This window comes from Hyperolius riggenbachi, chromosome 8 (genome assembly GCF_040937935.1).
Source record: "Hyperolius riggenbachi isolate aHypRig1 chromosome 8, aHypRig1.pri, whole genome shotgun sequence".
In the NCBI taxonomy this organism is placed as follows: Eukaryota; Metazoa; Chordata; class Amphibia; order Anura; family Hyperoliidae; genus Hyperolius; species Hyperolius riggenbachi.
Window position 1 is genome coordinate 213,937,005 of NC_090653.1, and position 17,989 is coordinate 213,954,993.

A 17,989-nucleotide genomic window follows, 5' to 3' on the forward strand; every position below is an offset into this window, starting at 1 on the left:
CGGAATCGTGTGCAGGGAGCCTGAGACATTGCTGAAGTCAGTACTACATAATGTGACAGACAAAAGCATTGGTGGCCTCTGTTTAACTCTCACTTCAGGTATGCTTTTAGGTGCATATTTATTTGTTAAAAAAGCATTGTAAGTGTTGGAATTGTATTTATTAAATATCTTGCCAAAATCTACATGTATGAAAGTCAACATTGGTCAGGGATTGTCACTGAAATGCAAATACATGTAAGATGATTGAGAATATTGCTAATTATTATGAAAATCTAAACTGTAAATGGACGAAACAAAATTTGCAGCGAAAGCATTTGATTGGTCCATTTTCAAGCTGCATTGATTTATAACAACATTTGCATAATTCTGGATCAACTGAGAATTATTTGCATATTGTAGGTCAAAGGTTGACACTGAGCCACAACTTTGCTAAATGCCTTTAGACATCTGTGAAAAAAAAAATGCCTAAAGACGTCCTTCAACTAAGCAAACGCCTATAGATGTCCTCAGCAGTCTAAGGTTTAAATATGATCACCGTTTTTATATTTTATACACCAAGATTGATCATACTTCACTCCCTGGCAATCAGTACTAGGTCATTAGTAGAGATGGGAAGTTCGGATCTTTTCAATGATCTGGATGATTCGAATCGGATCATTGAAAAGATCCGGATCTTTGATCCGAATCTCGGATCATTTTACTACCGAAGCATTCGGGGTGAAATGACTAGCAGGACAGGTCTGTGGACAGGAGAAGGGGAGGGGGGGTGGACACACAGAGAAGGGGAGAAGATGGACAGAGGGCAGGGAGTGGACAGAGAAGGGAGGAGGTACGAGCAGAGAGCAGAAATGTTTGCACACAATACCCACATGCTGCAATCATATGCTTTACATGTATTTCACCTATATGTTCATCTGTACACTTTGACTGCAAACGTCGCACAGTGAAGGAAAGCATTCCCCAAAGCATTCCCAGAAGATAAGTGCAGCTGTTTAGTGCCGAGTGCAGGAGGATCATTGTGCCCTTCAATCACAGTGCCTGCAAAGTTACTGAGCTGTGCTGAGCTGAGCCAAAAGCTTCCAACGTGATCACTGCACACAACTACGGAACAGGCAGCCTATAATGAGCAGCACATTATAGCCAGTATATGTGCTCTACACATATCTGGCAGTGTCCCCTCTCTCTCATCTACCTGCTGTCCCTGCAAGCCTGGCTCCCATCCAACAGAGCGATCTATCTCAGCTCTGCTTCCAGGACCCCGCTGCCCGCTGAGAGGGGGCGTGTCGCTTCTGGCCCCGCCCCTTTTGCGATCCGAATCACTCATTTTGACGATTCGGATGATCGACTTATAAAATAGATTCGGATCAAAGATCCGAATCGTTCATGATCCGGACAACACTAGTCATTAGTACTACATTTCCCATAAATTAGCGATCTACAGGTCCATTTTCTTGATGCAATATGGCTGCATACAACTGCAACTCAAAGTGTCAAATAATGTTTGAAACAAACACCACTGTTCTCTATTGTTTATGGCATTCTGCCCTTTTCAAAGCAGTCAACGCTATTTGATGATTTATAAAGAAACGATCAGACTGATCACCACTTTACACGTCTGATGATTGCAGATTTCAGCGATCATATAAATATGGCAATCATTTTCAGATAATTGTTACATTGAATAGAACGGCTACATTAAATATATTAGTATGACAAATGTGGTTGTTTTTGCAATAACATCACTATTCTGGTGATCATGCTAATTGTCCGCTTTATAAATACAGTATGGGCTTGATTCACAAAGCGGTGCTAACCTACTTAGCACGTCTAAAGTCTTTAGACGCGCTAACCAGGGTGCTAAGTAGGTTAGCACCGGATTTCTCAATCAGATCGTGCGCTAACTTTGCGCGCGCAAAGTCCTATGCGCACTAAGCCCCATAGGCTTTACTGGGCACTTCGCGCGGAGCGCCCTGCGCTCTGTGCAGTGCGCGCGTAAAGTTTTACGCGCATAAAGTTTTGCGCACGTAAAGTTTTACGCGCGAAAAGCTCGTTTAGACGTGCTAAGGGGGTTTTCACAGGCGTGCTAACAGGTAGCACCGCTTTGTGAATCAAGCCCAATTCCTCTAAAGAGGGGAAGTCCTCTCACTATTCACAAATCTGTACAGTAGTGTACCTATTTAGTATTTCATTATGCTTTGTGTACATATATAGTATTGCATTATCTTTGTGTACCTATATAGTATTGCCTTATGCTTTCCTTTCATCCTTTGCTTTAAAATGAACCTGAATTTAAAAAAATAAAATAAATAACTTACCTAAGGAGGAGGAAGACTCTGGTTCCTGTAGAGCCTCCCTGTTCCTCCTATGGTCCCCTTGTTACACTGCAGTCTCCACGTTAGCTGCTCGCTTCCGCCATGGCAGGCTTCAGAATTTTTTGAGAGCCGGAGTGCTCCCCCTGAAGACAGGCGGCCTCGTAGTGCACATTCACAAAGGCACTTTCTTGTGCATGCGCAGTACGGACTCTATCGTCTTTGGGAGCACATAAGGTAGCCATACACTGGTCGATTTGCCATTAGATTGACCAACTGACAGATCCCTATCTGATCGAATCTGAACAGAGAGGGATCGTATGGCTGCCTTTACTGCAAACAGATTGTGTATCGGTTTCAGGCTGAAACCGATCACAATCTGTTGCGCTGCTCCTGCCGCCTGTCCCCCCCCCCCCCCCCCCCCCCCCCCCCAGTATACATTACCTAAAGCTGGCTCCGGGTTCTCTTCTCCGCGCTGCACCGCATCCTGCACCGCATCCCAGCGTACACTGTGTCACTCCGTGACCAGGAAGTTCAAATAGAGCGCCCTCTATATGAACTTCCTGGTCACTGGAGTGACACAGGAAGTTCATGTACGCTGGGATGGAAGCAGGAACAGAGCGGTGCTGCGCGGAGAAGATGCCCGGGAGCCAGCGTCAGGTAATGTATACTTGATCGGATCGGCCGCCGCTAACTACGCACTCCCTACCCACTGGCGATCGAGGGTAATTTCACGCACGGCGCGATTGACGGACCGATCCGATTTCGGGAGGAAATCGGATCGGCGGGTGCGTTTAGCGCGAACGATTGGCAGCAGATTCGATCCCAGTTATCGAATCTGCTGTAGAAACTGGCGCAAATCGGGCCAGTGTATGGCCAGCTTTAGGCTTCCGAAGCCTCCCGCGGTGGGGGATTTAAATGAGGGACGCGGTGCTGGAGCGAGTTGACCATGAGAGGAAAGGGAAGGCTCTACAAGACCCAGACCCTTCCCCCTCATTAGATAAGTATCTTTTTTTTTTTGCCTTAACCATTTTAAATTAAAGCCCACATTCAGCTTCAGTTTTTTTATATGCCTTTTTTTACAACATTCTTTTATGTGAATTATGCATTAAAAGACTTGTTAAAAGTTGCTCTTTTTTCTTATTAATTTCTAGCTGCCTCTGCCCTCCTCCTCTCTCTACCGCAGTCAATTTGAAGCCATGACTGACTGCCAATAATGAGGTGTGGCTTCAACTTGGCAGAGTAATCCTCTCATACCTCTCATACCTATGTGACAACAGGCTAGTACACACCCTAGATTGATGTCACCCGGCCGATCGGCAGCCGATCCCTCAGGCAACATCACTGAACCGAGGCTGTACAGATGCAAAGCCAGCCTAATGGCCCATACTCACGGGCTACAATTGTTGCTGTCGCTAGCACACGGGAGCGTGTGCGCGACAGTATAGGCGACAGCTCGTCGCCAGGTCCCTCCGCATACACACGGCGGAGGGACCTGGCAACTTATGTGACGGAAGCTGTCGCCGACGTTCCTCCCCCCGCCGGAAGCTCAGGGTATTCCCTGCTGGTTGCTGTCGCTAGTCCGCATACACACGCGGACTAGCGACAGTTGCGGCGAAGTTGCGCGGCAACTGTCGCCAGGCGATTGACCGCACCAATCGCCTGGCGACAGCAGCGACGGTTCGAGGTGCGCGCCCGTGTTGCGCCTTATACTCACGGGCGACCTGTCGCCGCAAAACGCGCGTGCCACGTGGTTGCGGCGACAATTGTAGCCCGTGAGTATGGGCCATAAAGGCGGTCGATTAAAACAGACTTTAACCTTCTGCCGCCCGCGTCACGCCAGTAGGCGTGGCCGCGGCGGCAGCCCCAGGACCGCCTAACGCCAATTGGCGTAAAGTCCTGGGGCTCTGTTTTGCATGAGATCGCGCGCATGGTGCGCGCGCATCTCATGCTCGGAGGGCGGAGCTCTGCCCCGCCTTCAGTCTCCGAGAGGCTATTGCCGCTCGGGAGACTGTTAGACGGCGATTACGCCGTCTATTTACTAGGTGCAGCGCTGCGATGAGCAGCAGCGCTGCACTGGGGACAGCCGTGTGACACGGCTGTCCCCATGGGGGACAAGAGAGCGGTCGGCTCTCATAGGCAGAAGCCTATGACAGCCGATCGCCATAATTGGCTGGCTGTGGGGAGGGAGGGAGGGAATAAACTTAAAGAAACAGGGGTTTTGAAGAAGAAAAACAAAACAATAATATTTATTTAAAAAAAAAATAAACATGGGGGGAGCGATCAGACCCCACCAACAGAGAGCTCTGTTGGTGGGGGGAAAAGGGGGGGGGGGGATCACTTGTGTGCTGAGTTGTGCGGCCCTGCAGCTTGGCCTTAAAGCTGCAGTGACCAATTTAGCTAAAAATATCCTGGTCACTAGGGGGGTTTAGCCCTGCAGTCCTCAAGTGGTTAATCTGGCGTGTGTACGGGCTTTCAAGTTGCAGTGTTTCATGCTGGCTGGGTGTGGACAGGCATCTATCAGTTGCTGAGAATCTCTGATGGTAGAGCTAATTTTTTCTTTGTTTTGTAAAAACGAAACCTTTTTTTTTTTTTTTTTTTTTTTTTTAGAACAGTGTTTTGTGCATAATCATTTTAACCTGAATATAGGCTTGAATCTGTTAGAATCCATGGATTTAGTATGATTAATATTATATCCTGTAGTTTTCAGTCAGGAAGCTGGTTGTGTGCAGGTAAATATTGGAATATGTTGTGGTCACTTCACTACTTATATAAACAGCAGAAAGGTGACAGAAATGAAAGACGATGATTGTTTTGTAGCTTCATGGACTGACAGTCATTGTGCCTATAAGGAAATCTGTGAAGATATAGAGAGGAACATTTGTAACGGTTTAATTCTGACATCTGCACATTGCAAGCATTGAGAAAGCAATTTTATGAACTTGGTATTTCTTTGTTTATTTCAGGGTATGCAGCTCCATATGGGTACAGTGCTGCTGCGGCACCTGCTTACGGTATGTAGACAGATGTCATTTTCATATGGTAAGCTAGAGGTTATGCCAGGACACAAATAATAATAGCGAAGTCCTGAGACACACACTGCAGAGCGCTTTTTGATCCGTCAGCACAGCGATTGCAGCTTTAAAAAAAAACAAAAAAACTCTCCCATTGACTTGCATAAAAATCGTGGCAAAATTGTAGTGATCGCGATTTTTCAAAAAATTATGATCATGGTGATTTTGCCACAATTTTCACATTGATTTTTATGCAAGGAAATGGGAGCGTTTTTTAAAATATAATATAATTTTCTCTATAATGCTCAGATTATGTCTACATGATCTGGTACACTTTTTACTTCTATCTAAGGTATGTTAGGTAGTACTTACACATTTTCTACATGCAATATTTATTTTATGTTTTATCTTATTTTGTGGGCAGCATGGTGCCGTAGTGGTTAGCGCTCTAGCCTTGCAGCACTGGTTTCCCTGTTTAAATCCCAGCCAGGGCACTATCTGCACGGAGTTTGTATGTTCTCCCTATGTCTGAGTGAGTTTCCTCCAGGCACGCTGTTTCCTCCCACATCCCAAAAAACATACAGATACGTTAATTGACTTACTCTAAATTGCCCCTAGACCAGGCATAGGCAAACTTGGCCCTCCAGCTGTTAAGGAACTACAAGTCCCACAATGCATTTGCCTTTATGAGGCATGACTGTGGCTGTCAGACTCCTGCAATGCATTGTGGGACTTGTAGTTCCTTAACAGCTGGAGGGACAAGTTTGCCCATGCCTGGCCTAGACTATGATACATGCACTACATGATACATGCACTACATGATACATGCACTACATGATACATGCACTACATGATACATGCTTATGACTATGGTAGGGGTTAGATTGTGAGCCCCTCTGAGGGACAGTTACGTGACAAGACGATATACTCTGTACAGCGCTGTGGAAGATGATGGCGCTATATAAATACTAAATAATAATAATGTTCAGCTTAACACCATAAAGTCCTGTACACATGCTAGATTTAAGTTGGCTGAGGCGGCCAATAATTACCACCTCAACCAATGATCCGGCATGTGTACAGTGCCCCTGACTCCCACCCTGCCATTTAGAAAACATTTTTTGAAAACAAAACCTTGAGAATTCCCATGAGGAGATGGGCTAGTCCACAACCTGTGGGTTCTCTCAGATTTTGGGCCAGTGCACACCAAAACACACTAGCATAATCGCAACCGCCTAGCATTTTTTGAAGCAATTTTTTAAGTGATTCTAGGCATGTGCCTAGCAATTTTCTGCTTATGTCTAGCGAGTTTTGGAGCATTTGGTGTAGCGATTGTAGACCTTTTGTACACTTTGACCTGGAAGTAATCGGCTTTTTAGTAAAAAAAAAAAAAAAAGGCTAGGAAAATCTCTGTTCAGCACTTTTTAGAGTGATTTCCCTCTTTCCCTGTACTTAACATTGAGGCTGAATCGCCTCCAAAATGCTGCAGGACCCGCATATACGCCTGGGCTTTTTGAAGTGAGCCTGTGTCCATCTCGTAGCTTGTCCCCCAAGTGGCACAGCAGCAGCCGCTGTGAGATCTGCAATGCCTGCGTTCATCTTGTAGCTTGTCCCCTGGCGGCAGCAGCAGTTGGATCACTGTTCACAACTCTCGAGAGGCATGGCAGTAGCTGCTGTAAGATCAGTAATGCAATCCCCTCTTCTCAGCGGGATTTTGTTCCTGCATCAGCCCCATGTAAGTGTAATCTGGGCGGAGCAGGACATCTGCAGCCACTATGTTCAGTGTCCTCCAGAGGCCTCCATACTGCCTTGTCTGTTGGCGCCCGCTCATGACCTGCAAGGCCGGGGTCATAGGGTGAACCAATAAGCAAGGCAGTACGGAGGCCCTTGGAGGACACTGTGAGCAAAGTGGCTGAAGATGTCCTGCTCTGCGCAAATTATGCTGACACGGAGCTGATGCAGGCACAAAAACCCACTGAGAAGAGGGGACCTGCATTACCGATCTTACAGCAGCTACTGCTATGCCTCTTGGGAGTTGTGAACACTGATTCCGCTGCTGCTGCCGCACGGGAGAAAAGCTAATAGATGGGGACACAGGCATTGCAAATATTACAGCGGCTGCTGCTATGCTGCTTGGGGGACAAGCTACAAGACGGACACAGGCATTGCAAATCTAACAGCGGCTGCTGCTATGCTGCTCTAGGAGTTCTGAACACCGATTGTGCTGCTGTCGCTCAGAGGACAAGCTACAAAACAGACAGGCATTGCAGATCATTGCAGCGGCTGCTGCTATGCTACACAGGAACACCATTGGATCACGCTGCTGCTGCTTACACAAGTGCCCGGACAGGTACTTTGTCACATTCGGACTATAAGACACAGTAACTTTTTTTCTCCCCACTGTTGGGGGAGAAAAAGTGTGTCTTATAGTCCGAAAAATACAGTACTTATGGCTACAAGGATTCATATAGAAGCAAACTGGCTCAAGCTTGACCTGCACTGGAATGGACTAATGGAGAAAATAAGATTTGTCCTAACAAATACTTTACTAGTCTAATCTCAGACACCTCCCCCAATTTTTACAATGTTTGGAATCCCTGGCTACACTCCACACTGGGCTCACATATATCCAGGCAGATACTCATACCCTAGCAAATGAGCAGTTACGTCTTATCCTTACTTTAACAAGACTACACTCTATACATGGTTTATGAAGATGAATATTGTTTTTCAAGTTCACTTTTAACCACTTCCCAACCCCAGGTTTTTTCCCCTTAAAAACAAGAGCAATTTTCACATCACACTCCTTCCATTCATTCGCCAATAACTTTGTTACTTATCACACAGAAATGATCGTTATATTGCTTTTTCTCGCCACAAATTAGGCTTTCTTTGGGTGGTACTTTTAGTAATATACCCTGATGACCTACATATTAAAAAGTCCATAAGGTGACTTATTATGTTTTGTTTTTAAATGGTGTCATTTTTATTATTTTAAAGAGTGTTTTATGTTGGTAAATATAGGTTAGGGGTTTAAGGGGTTAAAATTTAATAAAAATGTATGTATTTCTATATTTAATGTATGTGTGGGTGCATTTTTAGTTTTTGGCCACACTATGGTGCTACACTGCTATGAGACTGTAAACAGTACTCAAAAGTATTAAGTGTATCTATTTACTTTCGTTTTAAAGGGAAGGTCCGAGGAGTATAAAAAAAAAAAAAATCTACTTACCTGGGGCTTCCTCCAGCCCCTGGCAGCCGTCCTGTGCCCTTGCCGCAGCTCCGGTGGCTCCTGGTTCCCTTTGGTGCAGATGCTGAGCTTGCCAGGTCGGCATCTGCTTGCGCTCCAGTGTGCTGCTCACTGAGTCACATTGACGTCGTCCGGACTGTACTGCGTCTGCGCAGTACAGTGTGGATGATGTCAGTGCGACTCTGAGAACCACAGACGCAGTGGGAATCTTATGCCGGAGGGGAGCCCGGGCCACCAGCAGGGAGCAGAGCTGCGGCGAGGGCACAAGGCGGCTGGCAGGGGCTGGAGGAAGCCCCAGGTAAGTGGATTTTTTTATGTATGTATCCTTTAAGGATGAAATGCCGGCTGACACCGGCTTTTCACTCATTATAGGAACTGTGATCGAGTTTGGGAATAAGCTGTTCCCATTCCCCGATCATGGAACAGTGGTATTGTGGTGGAAATGAATGACAGCGGCGCGGCAATTGCGAGGTAAACAAACAGATATGTGTATTTACGCCCCCAGTCAGGAATCCTTGGGCAGGGGGGGGGCGTAGATTCACTGTACATCGGTGCCGTACAGGTTAAGATGTACCCTTTATTATCTTACCACTTAAAGCTCTTAAATGTATAAACTTGTTTTCATTAACCAGCTGAGCGGTCTGGACGAGCTCAGCTCGTCCAACACCGCCAGCGGCTGCCGCTCAGGCCCTGCTGGGCCGATTTGAATGAAATAAAAAGCAGCACACGCAGCCGGCACTTTGCCAGCCGCGTGTGCTGCCTGATCGCCGCCGCTCTGCGGCGATTCGCCGCGAGCAGCGGCGAAAGAGGGTCCCCCCAGCCGCCTGAGCCCAGCGTAGCCGGAACAAAAAGTTCCGGCCAGCGCTAAGGGCTGGATCGGAGGCGGCTGACGTCAGGACATCGGCTGACGTCGATGACGTCACTCCGCTCGTCGCTATGGCGACGATATAAGCAAAACAAGGAAGGCCGCTCATTGCGGCCTTCCTTGTTTATTCTGGGCGCCGGAGGCGATCGGAAGATCGCCTCCGGAGCGCCCTCTAGTGGGCTTTCATGCAGCCAACTTTCAGTTGGCTGCATGAAATAGTTTTTTTTTTATTTAAAAAAAACCCTCCCGCAGCCACCCTGGCGATTTAATCAGAACGCCAGGGTGGTTAACTGATGTTTGTTCAAAAGACAACTGAAGTGAGAAGAATATGGAGGCTGCCATATTTGTTTCCTTATTAAACAAATACCAGTTGCCTGGCAGCCCTGCTGATGTAAATGGCTGCAGTAGTGGCTGAATAACGCCAGAAATAAGCATGCAGCTAAGTTTGTTCGATCTGACAATATCTGAAACATCTGATCTGCTGCATGCTTCAGGGTCTACGGCAGTACGGCTGAAAGTATTAGAGCATCCGCAGGACAGCCAGGCAACTGGTATTGCTTATAAGGAACTAAATATGGCAGCCTCCATATCCCTCTCGCTTCAGTTGTTCTTTAAGGCTCATTGGCCTTAAAGGGCAACTGAAGAGAAAGGAATATGGAGGCTGTCATATTTATTTCCTTTTAAGCAATACTAGTTGCCTGGCATCCCTGCTGATCCTCTTCTTCCAATACTTTTAGTAATAGTATATAATGATACAAGCATGCAGCAGATCAGGTTTTTCTGACAATTATTGTCAGATCTGACAAGATTAGCTGCATGCTTGTTTCAGGCGTTATTCAGACACTGCTAAAGCCAAAAAGATCAGTAGGGCTGCCAGGCAACTTGCATTGTTTAATAAGGAAACAAAAATTGCAGCCTCCATATCTCTCTCAGGAATCATCAAGCGAATCGTGCCTCCTGTGAAGTACTGACGCGGGGCTTCCTCCAGCCCCTTTTAGCTGACATTTCCCACGCTGACAGATCTGTTTGCAGTGGCCGGCCCGGGGTCCCCACTGGTGCAGATGCAGACCTCCTCCACTGCGCCTGCGCAAGCGCCACTGTCAATAAAGTCCACGTTGTCCGCGGTGTTCTGCACCTGCGCAGTATGCCGCTGACAACATGGGCTTGATTGACAGCGGTGCTTCACGCAGGCGCTGTAAGGACGTCCCCGAGGTTGGCCTCTGCACTGGCGAGGACCCCGGGTCGGCGACTGCGAGCAGAGCTGTCAGCGTGGGACATGTCAGCTGGAAGAGGCTGGAGGAAGCCCCAGGTAAGTATATAAGGCATGATTTGCTTGATGATTCCTTTAACCACTTAAGCCTATCTGGACGAACATTCTCATCCAGATAGGCTGAGCGTGTTCCCGCTGGCCGCGCTCACTCCCCCCGCCGGCTTTTAGCCCAGCGATCAATGAATGGGATTATAGCTCCCATTCATTGACTGAAGTCCCCCACAGAAAAACCGACAAAACCGTATTTCTGAGTTAGGGCTGGTGCACACCAGAGCGGTTCTGGAGCGTTTTTTTAAAACGCTTGCAGGGGGGGAAACTGCTTGGCTGCTAGCACAGGCATTGACGGTACATCTGGGTGCGCCCTAATGCTGCCGGGTAACAACACTACATGCCAAATGATAACATGCATGGTGCTACAAATGCTGCCATGCGGCTGCATGCAATTGTAGCCAAAAGGCACATGTGGCTGGCAGCCAGCAGGCTGGATTGCTAGAAAAGCACCGTTCAGGGCCCGTTTCCACTGCCCACCGTGCGCGGCTGTGAGATGCGCGGTGGCACTTCCTGGTCAGCGGGAACGCTGACAAATCCCAGAAGCCGTGCCATGCACGGCTATGGGATTCGCAGCCTCCCGCACGGAAACTGACGGCGCCATAGTTTCCTATGCCAGAGTTTCTCCACGCGGTTCGCCTGTGGGGCAACTCTCTGAATTCGGCCCGGTTTCCGCAGTAGTGGAAACGGGCCCTAAGCCTTCCGTGGAAAAGGGGGCCTAACAAACGTCAAACGTTTTGAAGGTGTCTTCATGGCTTTACAGCAAAGTGAGATTTCTTCTTTTTCAGCACTTCAGACAGATTAACAAAATTTACATTTTTCCCCAATAAGATTTCAGTGCAAGACGGCATAAAAGCAATCAGCCAAGTGCATATTTCTACAGCAATTGTAATTACTATCGTATTGCAGAGTAAAGCAATTTTGGATTGTATCGAAGCTTGCTTTGTCAGAAACATGAAACTTAAAAATAATCCTATTTATCTTTTGAATGGAGCTCCTGTTGGGAATCTGGGAGTAAAGAGAATCGATATGCATTTACAACCGCTGCTCCATTCTTTCATCCCAGTGTTCTTCCCACACTCTCAGGTCATCAGCTTTGTGCATTATTTAGTTCACTGATTCAATACCTTGAGAATGACTGAGGCAATCAGGGGGCAGGCTTGTGATTCCTGTGTTTTGCATAATATGGAGTGCAGCAACAATGAATGCTGTGCAGACACTGGTATGGGAGCAGTCCTGAGGGGAGGGCATGCCAGGAGACAAGCCATGCCACCTACAAATCATTCCACTACTGACCCTTCACTGTTCACTGGGATACACAGAGAAAAAGGTTTTGTTTTAGGGCCCGTTTCCACTAGAGCGAATCTGCATGCGTTTTCTGCATGCAGATTCGCATAACCAATACAAGTGGATGGGACTGTTTCCACTTGTCAGGATTTCTTAGCGTTTTTCTGTGCAGAAAAAATCTGCACGGCAGAGCCATCAGAATTCGCACACCGTGAATTGCATACAGTGTAATAGGAAAAACGCATGCGTTTTTGCCATGTGTTTTTCTAAGCGTTTTTTTGTAAAAACAATGTAAAAAGCACACCAGCATTGACATGGTTAAAAACGCTTGACCACAAAACGCATGCGAAATTGCATGGAAAAACGCATCCGCATGGGAAATCGCACATGCGTTTTCCGCACGGGAATCGCAACGCACAAGTGGAAACGGGCCCTTGTGATTACTTCTTATAACCAACTGTCACTGATTTATAAGCCTTTTCTATTAACACATCCTTATCTTGTTGTAACCCCGGATACAGCAACAACAACAAATAACATTTGTAAAGCGCTTTTCACCTGTAGGACTCCAAGCACATAAGCATGGCTCAGACCGGTAATTGGTTTATTGGTAAATTGTGGTACTGAAGAAGGTTTTTTTTTTAAGTGCACAAATGGCAACTTAAACAGGTGGCTTTTCAGTCTGGATTTGAATTACTCCAGGAATGGGGCCGTCTTCACTGGGTGTGGGAGGGAATTCCAAAGGGTAGACGCAGTATGACATGAGTCTAAAATGTTGTGAAAAAATTGCACGGCTGGCCGTAAATCTGGAAATAATCATAACGCCAGGAGGTCAAACAGAAAAATATGGGTAATCAATGAGCAAATCATTCTGAGTTGATGCAGGATTATGCAGGGCCGGATTTGTACTCTTTACCGCCCAAGGCCACTGTCACCAGCCACCCCGCTTCAGTATAAGTAGCGAGATGACCCCTCCCCCCTTCCCTCCAGTATAGGTAGCCAGGTGACCCCTCCCCCTTTTTCCTTCAGTATAGGTAGCCAGAGGAGTCCCTTAGAGGACCACTACCGCAAATCATTTAATTGTCAGCCATCTCACAGTAGATATAATAAGCATATAGAAGCCTTCCTTAGTTTTTGTGTGTGTGTGTGTGTGTGTGTGTGTGTGTGTGTGTGTGTGTGTGTGTGTGTGTGTGTGTGTGTGTGTGTGTGTGTGTGTGTGTGTGTGTGTGTGTGTGTGTGTGTGTGTGTGTGTGTGTGTGTGTGTGTGTGTTGGCCCTTTAATTTTACATAGATCACTTTAATCTGTGGCCGTCAGTGCCTGACAAAACGCTGACGGACTTTTGACACCAGCAGTAAGGCCTAGTGCACAGCAGAGCGTTTCCGCAGCGGTTTGCGATCCGCCTGCGGGTGCGGATCCGCTAGGGTAATGTATTTCAATGGGCTTGTGCACACCAGAGCGGGAGGCGTTTTGCAGAAACTCATACTCCCGGGCTGCAGCAGATTTTGGATTGCGGATGCGTTTCTGCCTCAATGTTAAGTATAGGAAAAACGCAAACCGCTCTGAAAAACGGCACTTCAGAGCGGTTTGCCAGGCGGTTTTTGTTACAGTAGCTGTTCAGTAACAGCTTTACTGTAACAATACATGAAATCTACTACACCAAAACCGCTGCACAAAACCGCAAAACGCTAGCTGAAACGCTACAGAAAAAGAAGAAAAAGCGTTTTAAAATCTGCTAGCATTTTGCGGATCTGCTAGCGGTTTTTGGTGTGCACCAGGCCTAACAGCAGGGGGAGCCTTGTCAGGTTTTGGGGAAAAAAAAAAAAAGATGGTTTAGCCCTGCTTTTATCAACTGCCGAAAACTGCACTGTACAGCTCACCTGCTGCCCTTCCCCCATCGTGACATGTGACAGCCAAGGACCCCCCCCCCGCACTCAAGCATCAGCAGGCTTTGAGGGAGACAGCTATCAGCGCAGACTCTGCTGTGCAATGAGCAGCTCTCTCCCTCTCCTTCATCCTTTCACTGAGTGTCTGACAGAGATAACGAGCAGCTAATGAGTGGCTCTACTGTGAGATGGCTGAAAATTAAATGATTTGCGGTAGAGGTCCTTTAATACCTCCTATTCCCACCTTTCAGTATAGGTAGCCAGCTCACCTTCACACCGCAGCAGCCATCAGTGTCACTCATTTCTCCGCTCATCTCCAGTGCAGAAGCTTCATCTTTCTTTCCATCTCCAAGGCTGCCCGAGTCCATAGCCGCCGGCCACAATGCAAGTGCACAGAGAGCAAGGTGGCTGCTGCACAGGCGGCTAGCAGCAGAGCACCACGATCAGGCGCTCGCCTGATCTCCCTGCATTGCAGCATTTGCAAGCTTGCACCAGTTTAGGCTGCTGCTTTGGTGCCCTTGCTCCTGTGGTGCCCTAGGTCATGGCCTAGGTGGCCTTGCCTTAAATCCGGCCCTGGGATTATGCAAATCTTGTATGTACATTTATGCAGCTTGAAATGGACCAATGAAATCCTGCCAAGGTGAAATTTAATTGGCCCATTTTCAATCCTGCATCAACTATTTGCATCTCATAGTCCAACCCTCTAGAAACAAAATGCCTAAAAAAAACCAGAGGAAATGTAAAACGGTGGTAATGATCTATACTCTGCAGTCTTAGGGCTGGTGCACACCAAGAACGCTTCTGAGCACTTTTAAAAATGCCAGTACTTTAACCACTTCCCGACCGCCGTATTGACAATTGGCGGCCGGGAAGTGCACCCCGCAAGGACCGCCGTATTGACAATTGGCGGCGGTCCTTGTAGGGGCATGGGTGGAGCGATCGCGTCATCCGTGAAGCGATCCTCCGCCTGGCGCCGCTCACCCGCCGCAACATCCCGCCGGCCATACGGAAGCGCCGGCGGGATGTTAACCCGACGATCGCCGCATACAAAGTGTATAATACACTTTGTAATGTTTACAAAGTGTATTATACAGGCTGCCTCCTGCCCTGGTGGTCCCAGTGTCCGAGGGACCACCAGGGCAGGCTGCAGCCACCCTAGTCTGCACCAAGCACACTGATTTTTTACCCCCCCTGCCCCAGATCGCCCACAGCACCCATCAGACCCCCCCCTGCCCACCCCCCAGACCCCTGTTTGCACCCAATCACCCCCCTAATCACCCATCAATCACTCCCTGTCACTATCTGTCAACGCTATTTTTTTTTTATCCCCCCCCCTGCCCACTGCTCCCTCCTGATCACCCCCCCCCCACCCCTCAGATTCTCCCCAGACCCCCCCCCCCCATGTACTGTATGCATCTATCCCCCCTGATCACCTGTCAATCGCCTGTCAATCACCCATCAATCACCCCCTGTCACTGCCACCCATCAATCAGCCCCTAACCTGCCCCTTGCGGGCAATCTGATCACCCCCCCACACCAATAGATCGCCCGCAGATCCGACATCAGATCACCTCCCAAATCCATTGTTTACATCTATTCTCTCCTCTAAACACCCACTAATTACCCATCAATCACCCATCAATCACCCCCTATCACCACCTGTCACTTTTACCTATCAGATCAGACCCTAATCTGCCCCTTGCGGGCACCCAATCACCCGCCCACACGCTCAGATTGCCCTCTGACCCCCCCTTATCAATTCGCCAGTGCATTAATTACATCTGTCCTTCCCTGTAATAACCCACTGATCACCTGTCAAACACCTGCCAATCACCTATCACCCATCAATCACCCCCTGTCACTGCCACCCAACAATCAGCCCCTAACCTGCCCCTTGCGGGCAATCTGATCACCCACCCACACAAATAGATCGCCCGCAGATCCGACATCAGATCACCACCCAAGCGCAGCGTTTACATCTATTCTCTCCTCTAAACACCCACTAATTACCCATCAATCACCCCCTATCACCACCTGTCACTGTTACCCATCAGATCATACCCTAATCTGCCCCTTGCGGGCACCCAATCACCCGCCTACACGCTCAGATTGCCCTCAGACCCCCCCTTATCAATTCGCCAGTGCAATATTTACATCTGTCCTTCCCTGTAATAACCCACTGATCACCTGTCAATCACCTGCCAATCACCTATCACCCATCAATCACCCCCTGTCACTGCCACCCATCAATCACCCCCTGTCACTGCCACCCATCAATCACCCGCTGTCACTGCCACCCATCAATCAGCCCCTAACCTGCCCCTTGCGGGCAAACTGATCACCCACCCACACCAATAGATCGCCTGCAGATCCGACATCAGATCACCACCCAAGCGCAGTGTTTCCATCTATTCTCTACCCTAAACACCCACTAATTACCCATCAATCACCCCCTGTCAATGCTACCTATCAGATTAGACCCCTATCTGCCCCTAGGGCACTCAATCACCCGCCCACACCCTCAGAATGCCCTCAGACCCCAGCCCTGATCACCTCGCCAGTGCATTGCTTGCATCTATTCCCCCCTCTAATCACACCTTGAGACACCCATCAATCACCTCCTGTCACCCCCTAGCACACCTACCCATCAGATCAGGCCCCAATTTGCCCCGTGTGGGCTCCTGATCACTCGGCCAAACCCTCAGATCCGCCTCAGACCCCCTTCCGATCACCTCCCCAGTGCATTGATTGCATCTATTTTCCCCTCTAACCACCCCCTGAGACACCCATCAATCACCTCCTGTCACCCCCCCTAGCACTCCTATCCATCAGATCAGGCCCAATACAACCTGTCATCTAAAAGGCCACCCTGCTTATGACCGGTTCCACAAAATTCGCCCCCTCATAGACCACCTGTCATCAAAATTTGCAGATGCTTATACCCCTGAACAGTCATTTTGAGACATTTGGTTTCCAGACTACTCACGGTTTTGGGCCTGTAAAATGCCAGGGCGGTATAGGAACCCCACAAGTGACCCCATTTTAGAAAAAGACACCCCAAGGTATTTTGTTAGGTGTATGACGAGTTCATAGAAGATTTTATTTTTTGTCAAAAGTTAGCGGAAATTAATTTTTATTGGTTTTTTTTCCCAAAGTGTCATTTTTCACTAACTTGTGACAAAAAATAAAATCTTCTATGAACTCGCCATACACCTAACAGAATACCTTGGGGTGTCTTCTTTCTAAAATGGGGTCACTTGTGGGGTTCCTATACTGCCCTGGCATTTTAGGGCCCCTAAACCGCGAGGAGTAGTCTAGAAAACAAATGCTTCAAAATGATCTGTGAATAGGACGTTGGGCCCCTTAGCGCACCTAGGCTGCAAAAAAGTGTCACACATGTGGTACCGCCGTACTCAGGAAAAGTAGTATAATGTGTTTTGGGGTGTATTTTTACACATACCCATGCTGGGTGGGAGAAATTTCTATGTAAATGGACAATTGTGTGTAAAAAAATCAAACAATTGTCATTTACAGAGATATTTCTCCCACTTAGCATGGGTATGTGTAAAAATACACCCCAAAACGCATTATACTACTTCTCCTGAGTACGGCGGTACCACATGTTTGGCACTTTTTTACACCCTAAGTACGCTAAGGGGCCCAAAGTCCAATGAGTACCTTTAGGATTTCACAGGTCATTTTGTGACATTTGGTTTCAAGACTACTCCTCACGGTTTAGGGCCCCTAAAATGCCAGGGCAGTATAGGAACCCCACAAATGACCCCATTCTAGAAAGAAGACACCCAAAGGTATTCCGTACGGAGTATGGTGAGTTCATAGAAGATTTTATTTTTTGTCACAAGTTAGTTTTTTTTCACAAAGTGTCATTTTCCGCTAACTTGTGACAAAAAATAAAATCTTCTATGAACTCACCATACTCCGTACGGAATACCTTTGGGTGTCTTCTTTCTAGAATGGGGTCATTTGTGGGGTTCCTATACTGCCCTGGCATTTTAGGGGCCCTAAACCGTGAGGAGTAGTCTTGAAACCAAATGTCGCAAA

At 47.7% G+C, this 17,989-nt stretch overlaps 1 protein-coding gene across 5 annotated transcripts in view; it reads left to right on the forward strand.

Moving 5' to 3' along the window:
• Positions 1-17,989, forward strand: part of STRBP (spermatid perinuclear RNA binding protein) — a 278,568-nt gene that overhangs the window by 255,897 nt on the left and 4,682 nt on the right. For all 5 annotated transcript variants that reach the window (XM_068248150.1, XM_068248154.1, XM_068248153.1 and 2 more), the window contains one exon: positions 5,276-5,323. In XM_068248150.1, the coding sequence (XP_068104251.1) occupies positions 5,276-5,323 (48 nt within the window). The remainder of the gene's footprint in view (positions 1-5,275; positions 5,324-17,989) is intronic.